The 15,676-nt window shown below is 41.5% G+C and overlaps 1 protein-coding gene across 1 annotated transcript; it reads left to right on the forward strand.

Moving 5' to 3' along the window:
- Positions 1-1,178: 1,178 nt before the first annotated feature.
- LOC145341900 (protein C19orf12 homolog) lies at positions 1,179-13,846 on the forward strand. Its single transcript, XM_080186937.1, has 3 exons — positions 1,179-1,293; positions 5,820-5,987; positions 11,014-13,846. The coding sequence occupies exons 2-3, from the start codon at positions 5,828-5,830 to the stop codon at positions 11,277-11,279; spliced, it is 426 nt and encodes a 141-aa protein (XP_080043063.1). The 5' UTR covers positions 1,179-1,293; positions 5,820-5,827; the 3' UTR covers positions 11,280-13,846.
- The last annotated feature ends 1,830 nt before the right edge of the window (positions 13,847-15,676 follow it).

Raw genomic sequence — 15,676 nt, forward strand, 5'->3', positions numbered from 1 at the left:
GCATCAAAATAGGTATTATTGGGGTACTGGGAAAGCATCATCATGGTGGGGTGTGTGTGTCTGTGTGGGGCAGCTAGAGTTGTATTTCACTAATCCTATACTTGATTTTTTAATTATCTGTTGTTAAAGCTTTGCTCTCTGATAAAGATTTTGCTCATCTGTCTTAATTTGTAGCTGGGTGTCTTTTTTTTAGAACCTTACATCGAAATGAATATAAGGTGCTGTTGTTAACTGTAAGGTTTGCAGCACACTGCACTGCCTTGTATGTTTCAGTACACTGCACTGCCTTGTATGTTTCAGCACACTGCACTGCCTTGTATGTTTCAGCACACTGCACTGCCTTGTATGTTTCAGCACACTGCACTCCTTATATGTTTCAGCACACTGCACTGCCTTGTATGTTTCAGCACACTGCACTGCCTTGTATGTTTCAGCACACTGCACTGCCTTGTATGTTTCAGTACACTGCACTGCCTTGTATGTTTCCGCACACTGCACTGCCTTGTATGTTTCAGCACACTGCACTCCTTATATGTTTCAGCACACTGCACTGCCTTGTATGTTTCAGCACACTGCACTGCCTTGTATGTTTCAGTACACTGCACTCCTTGTATGTTTCAGCACATTGCACTCCTTGTATGTTTCAGTACACTGCACTGCCTTGTATGTTTCAGTACACTGCACTGCCTTGTATGTTTCAGCACACTGCACTCCTTGTATGTTTCAGTACACTGCACTCCTTGTATGTTTCAGCACACTGCACTGCCTTGTATGTTTCAGTACACTGCACTGCCTTGTATGTTTCAGCACATTGCACTCCTTGTATGTTTCAGTACACTGCACTGCCTTGTATGTTTCAGTACACTGCACTCCTTGTATGTTTCAGCACATTGCACTCCTTGTATGTTTCAGTACACTGCACTGCCTTGTATGTTTCAGTACACTGCACTGCCTTGTATGTTTCAGCACACTGCACTCCTTATATGTTTCAGCACACTGCACTCCTTATATGTTTCAGCACACTGCACTGCCTTGTATGTTTCAGCACACTGCACTGCCTTGTATGTTTCAGCACACTGCACTCCTTGTATGTTTCAGCACATTGTGTGTTTCAGCCTGGGTGTTTCAAATGATCTTTGTCACTTTCATATTCACCGGGCAGACTCCACAAGAGATCACGCGATAGTCAATCTGCTGCCGGCCGCTCCCATGTGTTAACATTGGGAAGCTGGAGCCGGCGTGGAGATTACCGTGTCCCGACTCGGAGAGGCAGCCACAGTGAGCGACCCTGAAGTAGGTACCCCTGTGCACAGGGATCACTCGCTGAACTGTGCGTGTTTGTCTTGCTCTATTTGTGCATTTACAGCGTGGACTGGTTCCGGGATCGTGTGTCCCCTAATCAGGAAAGCGGGATTCAGGCCCTGGGAGTTTACACCTTAAACAGGGAACAGGAATAGAAGATGGCGAGCCTGAGCAGATGCAATGAGTTTTGTAGCGTTCAGGAGATACAGTAGGGGATCTGAACTGGGAAACGTGTCAGTGAACATGGGTTGGAATGAATACTACGTCCCCGCTTTCTGATTAAAGGGCTGTTGCTTGTACTTAAAAACAAAACAGCGCTGGGTAAATCTCTGCGGGCTAAATCGAGCAGCCGCCGCACAACAGACATGGAGCTTGCCATGGATGTTGACCCCTTTGCTCATCATAATTGTACTGTGTATCCTTGGCTATGGCTGCACACTGCAGTGGAGACCAGAAATTGTAAAATAGTAAAAAGACTGAAGAACATAGGATAGTGTTCTCCAGGGTGCTCAGAAGTTGCATTAGACATTGGAGATAGTGCAGAATGTGTTGTGTCTACAGCTGGTCTGGAGACCCTACAGACAAACTCTTTAGGTAAAACAACCAAAATACCTGTGGCTGTCAGTGCCAGGAGTCAAGCACTAATAATCTGGATGTAGAATCGCGAAATTGTTAATGATTTCGCAAAAGTGCTGAAGGTCAGTGAATTTATCTTGAGCACCATTAGCTTCACATTGCTCAGTGCACCACGCACACATAACTCACTTACCAACAATGTCTGTCGATGAGTAGTCTTGCCTAATATTCATAACTGAACCTTTTTACCCGACATTTAACAGTGCAGTGCGTCTCACACCCATTAATGTCAGTGGCTTCCTTCAGGTTGTGGCTAACCTGGAGGAAGCCAGGTGTACTCCATTCCTGTACTGATCAGCTCATAGATGTCTTGGTGACCACACTTAGGAACATATATGTGTAAGAGAAATTGAAATTAGCATTTCTGATGGCGGCGTGCATGGGGGAAGGATGATATTTTATGTTGGGATGATGGTCCCTTTAACAGATACCTTTGTCAGAAAGAAGATTTCTTGGAAAAAAGCTGCTTGTTTCCACTCACTGATCATGTGACCAAGTTGTCTGGGAGATAAGCAATATGAGTCAGCCAGAAGTTAATTATAGGAGTGAGTAGGTTCCCGAGTCTGTTCTAGCACTGTGGTTTTAAGTTGTACAGCAATCTGAAATGCAGGAAGCTTTGCTTTTAAACAGGGTTCACTTGAAAATCTGTGTAATGGCCAAAGCTGTTTAAAAATCTCGGTAACTGGAGAACTCTCACATCAGTGAACTGAACTTAAGGGATATCCTGAGAAAAGAGAGTCTTTCTAGATGAAGGGCTCTGATCTTCGGTGGCTATACTTAAGACGCTAGTGATGCCTGTGTTGAACTGGGAGTTTAAATTTGTGGGATAGTTGGAGGAAATCTGAAGTTACTTTCTTAGCAAGAGGCCCAAGAAGTCTCACACTTTGAAAGAGGCCTAAAACCAAATGGTTAATCTTTCAATTTCTGAAAGTATCAGACTTGGGCTTTTGGCAGGTGGAAGTCAGATGGGTGTTAGCAAGAAATGTGAATTAACAAGTTGGGTTTAAAGTAAATAACTGTTTTCATTGCATGTTTAATATTTTTAATGTAACTGTCTAGTTAAGATAAAACATAGTTATTGTATTCATGCTCTTTGATTATTGTGTAGTAAAGTTCTTTTGTTTATACATTAATGTTCTACATTCGTTCTGTTGTCATACAGTCAACCTTGTATGTTTATCCTTTTAGTTAAAGGGGGAGATGGTGGCTAAGTAATAATATCACTGAACTTCTAATCCAGAAACCCCGCTATTGCTGCGGGGGCGTCCCATTATGGCAGCCAGTGGAATTTAAATTCAATTCATAAAAATGCCTGGAATTAATAGCTAGTCTAATGGTGGCCATGAAACCATCATCAAAAACCAATCGAGTCCACCAATGTCCATTAGGGAAGGAATTCCACTATCATGGCCTGATCTCGACCTCTATGTAACTCCAGACCCACAGTAATGTGGTGGAAACTTAATTACTCTCAGAATTAACCTCGTATGTCACTCAGTTCATGGGCAATTAGGAATGGCCATCAGATGCTGACCTTGCCAATGGTGCCCATATTCCAGAAAAAATCTTGGAATTCTAAAAATAAAACATTATTGGTGTCTACCTAGATCATAACACAATAAAAGCTAAGGGCTATTTTCAGTGTGTGAGTAATGGAGAGGAATTATTATGCAAGGTTTAAATGTTTATAATATTTAGCTCCCAGTGTATCCACATGTGCTGCTTCGTCATTCGCCCATCGCCACACGATTTCAAGGGTTGAACTGTTCTCCATCACAGGAAAAACCCTCGCAAGAGTCTTGCTAAATCATCTGGTCACTCATCTGGAGCTGGAGCTGGACCTGCTTCCAGAGTCACAGTGTGGTTCCGCAAAGGTCGTGGGACTATTGACATGATTTTTGCTGCGCACCAACTTCAGGAGAAGTGCCAGGAGCAGGATTGCGAGCTGTACACAACCTATGTTTACCTCGCAAAAGCCTTCGACACTAAGCTGACAAGGCCTGTGGAGGATCATGTCAAAGTTTGGCTGCCCCCCAAATTCATTCAGATGGTATGCCAGTTCCATGATGGCATGATGGCCAGAGTAATGGATGGTGGAGAATCCTCTGAGGCATTCCTAGTCACCAGTGGCGTCAAACAGGACTATGTGCTCGCACCCGAACTGTTCAGCATGATGTTTACTGCCATGCTGAATGATGCCTTCCAGGACAGTGTTGCTGGAATTAGCCTCAGGTATGGAGTGGATGGGAAACTCTTCAACCTGAGGAGACTTCAAGCTATTACCAAAGTGAAGGAGACTGTTCTGAGAGATTTCCTCTTTGCTGATGACTGTGCCGTGTATGTTGGCTCAGAGCCAGAAATGCAAGTCAGTATGGACAAATTTTCCACGGCTTGTGACAACTTTGGACTCACCATCAACATTAAAAAGACTGAAGTCATGCTCCAGCCTGCTCCTCATGCACCGTACACAGAACCCATAATCACAATCAAAGGGCAGAAACCACAGGCAGTGGACCAGTTCACTTATCTTGGCAGCACCCTCTCCCAAGCAGTGACTATTGACACAGAAGTTAAGTTCAGAATAGCAAAGGCAAGTTCTGCTTTCGGTAGCCTGCGCTCCACTGTGTGGGAACATCGAGGAATCAGCCCAGCAACAAAACTGAAGTTCTACAGCGCCACAGTACTCACTACCCTCCTGTTTGCCTGTGAAATGTGGACTGTGTATTGAAGGCATGCAAGACAGCTCAATCATTTCCACATGACTTGTCTTCACAGAATATTATGCATCAGATGGCAAGACAAAGTACCAGACGCTGAAGTTCTGTCTAGAGCAAGTCTACCATCAGTCCACACACTACTGATGAGAGCACAGACCTGCTGGGCAGGTCATGTCATCCGTATGTCAGACGAGCGCATACACAAGCAGCTCCTTTTTGGGGAACCCTCTGCTGGAAGACGCTCGCATGGAGGGCAGAAGAAACGTTTCAGAGATACACTCAAGGCCTCTCTGAAGTCGCTTGACGTAGACACGACCATCTGGGAAACTCTGGCACAAAACCGCCCTACCTGGCGCTGCCTCATTCACAATGGCTGTCAAGCTTACGAAGCAAGGTGTATTGCTGAAGCACAACTTAAGCGCAAGCTGTGCAAGTCCAGACCCACCAGCGCAACAACTACAGTGTCTACACAAGTCTGCCCAATATGTGCCAGACATTCCGTGCCTGAATTGGCTTGATCAGTCATCTTTGGACACACCACAACCAGCCTCAAAATGACTAATGGCGTCGAGGTCCTCATCGATGACGGTGGACGAACAACAATGGAGAGGAATTATTATTCAAGGTTTACTTGTTTATAACAATCATAAAAAGCATTGATACAGGAAATGGTTAAAATGCAACGGTAAGATATTCAGTATGCGGATATCTACGAGATTCAAGGTGATCAGTCTTGAAAGGATCTGTGGTAGCACAGAAGCATGCAAATCTTTTTTCTGAGACTGCTGTAAAATTCTATGTTTCATATCTGCTATATATACATTAAACTATTAACATTATAACAAGTTGAGGCTGCTTCATGTGTTTCTCCAAGTCAAGCAGCTTTCTAGTGACTCCTTGCAAATTCTAAAATAGGCAAGAAGCCATGATTTCCACACAATAAATCTATCAGATACTTGCAGTGGACAAAATATCCTCTGACATATGCAGCAGATGATTGCTTTAAATCAAAATGTCTAATTCTGAGAAGAGTATAGAAGACCATTTTTCTCATACTGTGTTTATCAAATTGGGGATGATAGAAATTCTTTATGAATGACATCTGTTGAAAATAAACTTTCTTATATTTAACCTCGAGTGACATGTGATTTCTAAATTCTTTAGTTCACAAGATGCCTGTGCACATTGATGACCTGATGCGCCTCGTGTGCCATGTTTCAGAGGTGGAGAAGTTGCAAGTTGCAGTGAAAGGTTCTGGCAAGGGGGCAGTTGTGGCTGGTGCAATGGCCTTTGCAGGAGGCTTGCTTGGTGGTCCTCTAGGAATAGCAGCTGGTAAGTGTTTAGTATTGAAGTTTGAGAATGACTCATGAATGAAATAGATACTGAGTGTGCTTGTTTAAATTATCCTGACAGAAACAGTAACCCATGGAATGAATGGGGAAATGCCTTTATGTACAGTGGAGAGGAATTTGGTGTGAGCACATTGACTATCTGTGTGATAACGTCACTGACAGTAACTTGCTGACTGTATCTTCATCAAAAAAGGTTTATAACAAAAGGTCCTTGTGACACACATCTTTTGAGGATTAGTGGGAAGACTTTGGTATCCATAACATTTGTTAATGACTGAAACCTGGACAAACCTATTGCGAAAAGATGTAACAAATGACACCAAATTGTTTGAGAAAACTGGAGAGATATTAGAATTGGTTTTTACTAGTTAGAATAGCCTTCGTGATTATGGTATTCCATTAGTAATCCACAGTGGCAGATTGGTTAATTTATTTCAATAAATCTGTTTAGTCAGATAAAAAACCAAGAAAGCTGCTGGAGTGTTGAAAAAACAGACTGGTTACACTAATCTCCTTTGGAGAAATAAATCCTCCAGCCCTGCGAGCCTAGCCTACAATGTGGCATCAGTCTTAAGCTATTGCTGCCTATTATTCACAGTAACTTAGGGACGACCAATAAATCTGGCCTTGCCAATATCCCAAAAACAGTTATTAAAAATTAATCTGATTCCAGCTGAGTTCTAATAGCCTTAAAGTTGGTTGGTAGACATTCCAGCTGCCCCACCTTTACAGGGTTTTATTGCTGGCAGATGAAGTGTTTTAGGGGCTGTCTTCCTTTTTAATAATCAAACTGGGGTCCTATACTGCTCATTTTAGAAGGAAACTATTGGAAGCATGCACATGCGCCCTAATTATTGTTAAGTGCACTACACCAATTATCTTAACTTCTCTCTCATTTTTTCTTATAACTAATTCCTTTATAGTTTGGATCATTCTTGTTGCATACCTCTGCAATTTTTCTAATGCAAACACATCCCCCTTTAAGATGAGAAGAAATACATACAGTATTCTAAATGTGTTCTGATCATTGGATTATTATAATCTTGATCAATGTATGTTCTCCCAATTCCAGATAAATGTTTCAAAATTTCCTCACCTTCGAAAATGTTGGATCCAATATCCCCGCCGAGCTTCCTTTCAAAATCCTCCTGCGCTAATTCCGTTATCTTCAATATGTCTTTGTGGTTTAATCTTTGTTCCAATAGGCAATATTTCACATTTGGTAGCCTTGCATTTCATTTGTCATTTTTCTATCCAATTGCATAATGGACCCAAGTCCTTCTGCAAAACCTCAACTGTTGTCCCCGGTTTTGTCCCGATTCAAATCCCCACTGCTAATTGAACAAGCTGATGTTTGTTCTGTATCTTGGTGTGCCAGGATACAACATGCTCACAATCGCTATATGTGGTTTGACACAGACAATGTGGACTTTCACCAGAGGCTGTATGTGCTATAACCAAATGTCACATTGTCCTCCACTGTACAGCACCAAAATATGATGAACATTGCAGAATTTCAAGTGTTAAATGCTAGTAGCCGAAAAGAGATTTACAGATATTTACGGCATTTGCCTTTTATAAATTTCCAGAGTGTTTAAATGCACGTGGCTTCTGATCGTAGTGAAACAAATTTGAAGTCCATAGTGAATAAGCTGCTCCCATGGTTCAGCAATATTTTCCCCATTTAAGAAGTATTTGACAGTATGGAGCAGGAAGTTTGATCACGAGTTGTGCAGAGTTGACTGATTATTGTTGGGGTATTAGAGCATTTCAATTTCTTACTGCATTGCAAGCTGGGAACAGGAAATAATACTCTGGCCGGGTTATTAGAACAGGGTAGGTGAGAAGAATAATTGAGTAAAACTCTTTTTATAAGCTGGTACAGACAGAATGGGCTGTGTGATTCTTTAAACTATGTTGGAAAGTGCTGTCATGCAGGTTCAAGGTGAGAACTGTGAATAGAATCTCTATAGTGTAGAAGGAAACCATTCAGCCCATCGAGTCTGCACCTACTCTCCAAAAGACCATCTTACCATGCCCACCACTCACCCTATCCCGTATCCCTGCACATTTACCATGGTTAACCCATCTAACCTGAACGTCTTCGGACACTAAGGGGCAATTTAGCATGGCCAATCCACCTAACGTGCACATCTTGGGACAGTGGGAGGAAATTGGAGCACCTGGAGGAAACCCACACAGGCATGGGGAATGTACAAACTGCATACCAACAATCTCCTGAGGCCGAAATTGAACCTGGGTCTCTGGTGCTGTGAGGCAGCAGTGCTAACCATTGTGCCACTGTACATATGAGTGATCATACGAATTAGAAGCAGGAATACCCTGCTTGGCCTTATGAGTCTGCTCCACCATACAGAAAGGCCATGGCTGATTTGATTGGAGCCTCCCACGTACCCTCCGGTAACCTTTTATTTCTTGTTTATCAAAAATGTACCTACCTTTTGCCTTAAAATATTCAAAGATCGTCTTTTGAGGAAGAGGTCCAAAGACTCAGTATTCTGTAGGAGAAGAAATTCTCTTCATTTTGGTCTTAATTGGGCACCTGCTTATTATTAATCAGTGAACCCCCTGGTTATAAGTTCTCCTGCAAGAGGAAACATCCTTTCCACATTCACACTGTCAAGACCCCTCAGGATCTAGCAGGTTTCAACCAAATAGCCTCTAACCCTTGTCACGCACAGGAGAGGGGGTCAGTTTATACAGGTATGATTTCCCCACTCTCTACCTGTTTGTAAACAGAAAGATGTTTTTTTTATTACCCCCTTTATAAATTGTGACGTACTTTCCTCAACCCTTAAATTTGGAAATGTTCCAATTTTCTGTTAAAATCTTGCACAGCAAATTCGAGGTAAGATGGAAATAAAAGGGTTGATTTATTTTTACACAGACATGTGAGAGGGGGGTTTTCACAACCCTATTAAGCAGGGCATAAGGAAAAAGGATGAGGTTTCAGAACACAACCACTATAAAACACACGTTTTGGTTTTACATGTGTCCAGAGTCACGAATCAACTGAAATGCAGCAAGTAATGTACCAAATGCAGGGAGGTTAATAGGTTTTCCCAGAGTGAGGCTGGCACAACAGGAGAACCCGCATAGAATGAGTCAGGCAGGAGTCATGTGTTCCAAGGTTCCAGAATTTGGCAGGTTTGATGAAGGTCCAAGGTCTCTCTGCTGCCATATGGCCTGATGGTAGACAGTACATGCCGTTGACCGGAGTTCTAGTCACTTTGGAAGTCAAACAGGAATTGCAGGAGCTCAGTTCCAACAAATGTTATCACAGTGCAACTTGGTAGAGGTCGTGTGACACACTTCCTCAATGTTGGGCACAAGATGTATGTTCTCAAGGCTGGAATTGAGGTGTTTAATTGGAGTTGGGAGTCTTTTTCTTTGGAGACATCCAGCGTTGGGTTAACTTACAAGTTGCTCGCTTTATCAAAACTGTTGAATTAGGACTCCTTATGCTTTGGCCATTAGCATCATTATGAGAGATTACAACTTGCGGTGGTTTTCCTATGTTTGGAGTTAACTGGACCAATATCCTTGTCTCTATGGTCATTGTTACTGTAAAATTGCTGCAAGGCATCGGGGGACTGGCTGAGCAACTTGTTAGCTCAGCAATTCACCATTTTTAACACCACAGAAAACAAATGACTTTATAAAATAGCTCAGCTGCAGCTGATTTTTTTCTTTCACATCTTGACCGTGGCACGGTTTTAAAATCCAGTGCATGCAAGCCAAGCCTGTCTAACCTTTTCTCACAGGACAACCCACCCATTTCAGGTGTTAGTCTGGTAAACTTTCTCTGAACTGCTTCCAATGTATTCATGTCCTTCCTTAAATAAAGAGACCTATTCTGTACACACTACTCCAGATGTGCTGTCACCAATATCCTGTACAACTACAGCATAACACCCTACTTTTTCATTCAATTTCCCTCTCAATAAATAACATTTTACTAGCCTTCTGAATTACTTGCTGCACCTGCATACTAACCTTTAGAGAATCATGCAGTAGGACACCTAGATTGCTTTTGCAATCTCTCACCATTTGGATAATATGCTTCTCTTTTGTTTTTCCTGCTAAAATGGATCATTTTAAATTTTCGCACATTGTATTCTGTTTTCCAGTTTTTGCCCAATCACTTCACCTATTTATGTCCCTTTGTAGCTGCCTTATTTCCTCTTCACAACTTACTTTCCTATCTATCTTTGTGTCATCAGCAAATTTAGCAACCACATCTTCTGTCCCTTCATCCAAGTCATTGATAGCGATTGTAAAACGTTGATGCCCCATCACTGATTCCTGTGGCATGCCACTCATTACATCTTGTCAGTCAGAGAAAGATACATTATGCCTATTCTCTGGCTCCTGTTAGCTAGTCAAACTCCTATCCAGGCCAATATGTTACCCCCTACAGCCTGAGCTTTAACTTTCTCCAATAACCTTTGGTGTAGTAATTTATCAAATGTCCAGATGCAGCCCATCCACCATCCACCAGTTTTCCTTTATTCACAGCACGTGACTCCTTCAAACACAACCAATAAATGGGTTAAACTTGATTTCACTTTCACAAAACTATGTTGACTCTGCCTGACTGCCTTAAATCTTTCTAAGTGCTCTGCCATGGCATCTCTAATAATGGCTTCTAACATTTTCCCTATGACAGATGTTAGGCTAACTGCCTTGTAGTTTCCTGCTTTCTGCTTCCTTCCCTCTTTCAATAATGTAGTTATATTTGTTATGTAATTTGGTCTAGTTATCATATCCCTCATAATTAAATCATCTGCTGGCACCCACTGTACTGGCTCCTGTCTTTTAAAAAAAAAGCTGTTCGATCAAGGGACCTGAGGGTAGCTGGAACCCAAAGGCACGCAGCCGAGTAAATATGAATCAGCGTCTTCAGGAAAAGAGGGAAAGTGCATTTTAAAAGATAGAAAACAAAACATTTTTAAATGTATTCTTTTGGTTTTTATTCTCCCTAGGTGCTGCAGTCGGTGGCTGCCTAGGTGCCTGGATGACGAGTGGACAGTTTAAACCGTTGCCTCAGATTATTATGGAACTGCCTCCGAATCAACAACAGATATTGTCTGCTGATGTGCGCAACATTGTCCAACATTTGGACTGGACTGATGCAGCACAACTGATAGCATTGGTGATGGGAAATGCTGGTCTACAGAAGGAGGTGGTGGCAGCGATAAGTGCATTTTTTCTAAAGCAGCTCAATGCTGAGGTGCGACACATTGACTGAAGCTTATATAAATAAGACACCCTTTCCAGAAATCTAGATTGCATATGCTGGAATTTAAAAATTCATTAATTTTTCTGATAGAAATTCCAAGATCTATGAAGGAAATAATTTGGAGTAGGCTACAATGGCACTGGGGAATCAATGTGATGAATTCTACTGGCTGAATGTTCATGAGTACAATAACTAACTGACTTCGCAATCAGGATTTTTCTGAATCTGTTTTAGTTTTTGATGGCCACATCTCTTGCTAAATGAGCTATCAGCAGTCATTTGGAATGAAACCTGGTTTGGGAGAAAAGAATAATCCTGCTTAGGTATGTGGAAAATTTAACTGGACCTAATTTTCAAAGGTTTGTTAATGCTGTTTTAATTATATTGCAAATGTTGAGTCACAATAACATATGTACCACAAGTTTGGTATTTATGTCAAACTGTGATCATTTCAAACACAGTGGATGGAATTCTAGAAGAAAGGATATAACAGAGTCCAGAGTCACTCTGAAATATTGAAAAAATGATTCCTCTGACTAAAGGTGATGCAAAGACAAGGAAATGTAGGTTCGGGTCTGGAACCTTAGTGAGCAAAATGTAATTTAAGAACAATATACTGGGTGAGGTGAATATGGTACTCTGTGCTGCACCAATGTAATTTTAAACAAAAAGGAACAGGGGTGATGTGCTGCTGAACTTGACACCAATAACCTCAAATAAACTAAAGGATTTAAAGGGCCAATGGAAAATGTTAAGGGAAGCACATTGTTAATGCAAATTGTTAAAAATGCAGTTATAACCGAATACCAGATTACAATATAGATTAGACAATCAAGTATAACTCACCAGAGCAATGACTGGCTGCATCTGCTGAATAACAACAGCTTCTAATGCTTTTCTGGGTCAACCATTAGATACAAATCCCATCAGGAGCTTCAAGAATCACACTCTGTTGTGCAAAATCCATAATGCAACTGGAACCACTCTATTTACCACAAGCTGCCACACAACCAGCTGTACCAATACCAGGATCTCACTGACCAGTAACTTTTAACCCGTAACAAACATGGAGAGATTTTGTCCCTCCGAGAGTGCTAAAAATCATTCTGAACTGGCGTGATGTCCCATTCTTGAAGAGAGAGTCCAGAGGGTGAGATTAATGGCGCAATGGAAATTTTAGAACTTGTGCTTAGGGACTAGAACATACAAATGGGATCACTAAATTAATAATTAGATGAAGCAGAAACTGGACATAGAATGGTTAATAATCACAACAGCAGCATTATGTGTTTTGGTAGTGCTATCAGTGAACAAAAAGATGCTTCCAACTGTTTACACAGTGGTGTAAAGCATTAGACCCTCAACAGCAAAAGAGAAGGAAAGTTGTAAAAGCTGTGGCAGGTGACCCCACTTGAGGAGAATAGTATCTGAAAATGGAGTGAGAAAATGGAGAATGGATTGGATTAGGGGATGGCATGTCAGACAGCAGGCAGAACTTAATCCACACAATGGCAAACTCAGCCATTGAGAGTCCCTGATTGTTGGCTGGGGCTTTTGTAGAAGGGATTTGTGTGGGCTCCTCTCTTCCCAGTGCTGGATTCTGGGATCAGGCACAGAACGCCTGTCAATGAGGGTCTTCTCTGGAACCTGGGTTTGCTTTTTGAGTATCCTGCCTGGTGACTGACCTGCCCACTGCTGGTTCAACACTGCAAGCATTCATTGCTCTTCAATTGGCAATGGGTGGGAAGGCTGTCCATGAACCTGCTCATAACCAGGGCAGAGGTAGGAAGATGGTAAAGCCCTTACTTCACACCATTTACCCCATTTAAATTCCATCTCCCACCACCTCCAAACTTCCCTTAAGGGAGGGTACTGAATTCTAGCCAGCAGCGGTGTACTGACTGAAGGAATAGTCTGTTTAACAATTGCTATCCTGCCTTGAATTTGGTCAATGTTTGTGCAAGATGATGACACCTTTGAAAATGAGGTCCACTGTTTTGTTAAAAAACGTATGCCTTATTTAACAATCAATACTGTTGATGTAAAAAGAAGAACCATTGTGTGGTTTAACACTAATACAAATGCAAAACACTGTGGATGCTGGAAATAGGCAATAAATACAGAAAATGCTGGAAGCCCTCAGCAGTTCTGGCAGCATCTGTGGAGAGTTAATGTCAGTGACCTCTTTCAGACTTCTGTTTCTTACCCCACAGATGCTGCTTGACCAGCTAATTATTTCCAGCATTATCGGTTTTTAATGTGTGGTTTAACATTAATGAAATGAGTTGTGGCGCACTAATTATGGCGCAATCCAAGGGGTGCAAATACACCTTGGGTGGCAAGGCAACCTGTGTGGCAACAAATCAGCAGCCCATTTGCCCGTTGGTTGGTTTTCTTACCAGTGCCGAATGATTATTGACACTCTGGGCAGGATTTTCCGGCTGCACTCACTGGAAGTTCCTGCCTCAGGTCGACAGACCATTGCATGGTCCACCCCTGCCCGCTGTGACTCCCATGGCGGGCGGGATGGCAAAATTCTGCCCTTTGTGTCCCAGCCCAGATGAATTCCATGCCCATGAATTCCATGCCCAAGGGTAAACAGCAATCTTATTTTACTTGAAATATTGTGGTCTTTGCTGACACAAACAATCATTTTGAGGTCCTGGATTTCTCATGTCATTGCTGCCTTTGGAATTTCAATTCAAATTTTACATCAGCCTTTAAAGTACTTGAATGATATCCCCTCTTCCAATTTGTACTTTTCAAAGTAAATCCGAATATGGCATTAATTATTGGGGAGAATTGCTCACCATCAAAATAGAACTGGAAGACGCCCGTGTTAAAAAAAGGACTAAGGTACATATAGTGAAATTAAAATGAGTTAAATAAATTAATTAATGAATGCTCCTCTGTCAGGCATTTCCATGTACTTAGTGTTTTCTGATGCCAACCTATAGCTTTCATTCGAAAACACTTTATTTATGCATTGTAAATTAATACTTTCCATCATTTTTGGAGCAGCAGTCCTGTCACAATGTGAGAAATTAATGAAATCCCAATGTTTATTGCCCTTTGCATTTAGGTACAAGTCTCCTAAAAACAACTTAACTGCTATAATTAGTGAGCTGAGTCAAAATGTGTGTGCTTCAGTATTTGTCTACATAATATTTACATTGTTTTCTTAATATGCAGTAGATTATTATCTTTAACTCTTTAGGTACAGAGCTTTATTCCTCAGAAACACACATCAGCAAATTGGTCATGGACTGCACATAATCCTCCAACCATTATGGACAGAAATTGTGGTTAACTTGTGGTCAGATTCAAAATACAGAGCTCAGAATATTGGCAGGCACCACATTTGATTGATTATGTTATGAAGGCTTGAATGCAGTGCAGACTGATAGGATGGAAATCACTACAGTACGAAGGGCTTTATTTTAGGTACGCTTGGGCAGTTTAATTTTTAGCAGGTACAAGTTATTGGTAAATTGCCCACAATGGAAATGAAATTGGCCCTAACTTGGCGTGATCAGCTGGAGATGGGGTAGTTAATTTTACTTTTAAGAATCTAGGCAAAATGTCTTTCCCCAGTTAAATATATTTTGGACAACTGTTGTGCTTTGGGTTTTGGGAAATGCTGGAGCAGATTGCTGGAAACTAGAAAATCTGGAATTAAAATCAAAATGTTTGAAATGCTTAGCACATCTGACAGCACATAATCATAGAATCTTTGCAAAAGGAGGCCATTTGGCCCATCAAGTCTATACCAACTGTCTGGTAGAGAATCCCGCCCAGGCCCTTTTCAGTAATGCCATGTACTTACCCAACTAATCTCCCTAATCTACACATCTTAAGGCACTAAAGGGCAATTTAGCATGGCCAATCCAACATCTTTGGACTGTGGGAGGAAACCGGAGAATGTGCGAACTCCACACAGTCACCCAAGGCTGGAATTGAACGTGGGTCCCTGGCGCTGTGAGGCAGCAGTGCTAACCACAGCTCCGCCCCTGTAGAGAGAGAAACAGAATTAAGGTTTCAAGTCATGGACCTAGAAATTATGGTGTTAGTCCTGTACAGTAATGGGCCAAAATCATAACTATCACAATTTTGTAGTCAGAGTGGTAAACATTTCATTATGAAAGCTTTCCATATATAATACAAGGTAATGTAATTCAAGATTATTGATGAATTTGTTAAATAAGTTACATCACAGTGATACGTGCATGGTACATGAAGTAAACAGCACTTTATGTTTAAGTAGGTCTTTGGCCAAAAATTTGCTTTATTTTCAATACTTGAACATACAATGAGAAATTCCAAATCATTGGATACAGTCAACAAGCAATTGTGCTGAATATATGGTCCATGTTATCTACAATTTTGAACGAAGCTGAAAATTTTAA

The sequence above is a fragment of the Carcharhinus amblyrhynchos genome, chromosome 4 (genome assembly GCF_965287045.1).
Source record: "Carcharhinus amblyrhynchos chromosome 4, sCarAmb.v2.hapA, whole genome shotgun sequence".
Classification (NCBI taxonomy): Eukaryota; Metazoa; Chordata; class Chondrichthyes; order Carcharhiniformes; family Carcharhinidae; genus Carcharhinus; species Carcharhinus amblyrhynchos.

Excerpts from the sequence above, each read along its gene's own strand:
- LOC145341900 (XM_080186937.1), top strand. The coding sequence starts at position 5,828 with ATGCCTGTGCACATTGATGACCTGATGCGCCTCGTGTGCCATGTTTCA. Across the intron at positions 5,988-11,013 it reads TCCTCTAGGAATAGCAGCTG|GTGCTGCAGTCGGTGGCTGC; the intron begins GTAAGTGTTTAG and ends TATTCTCCCTAG.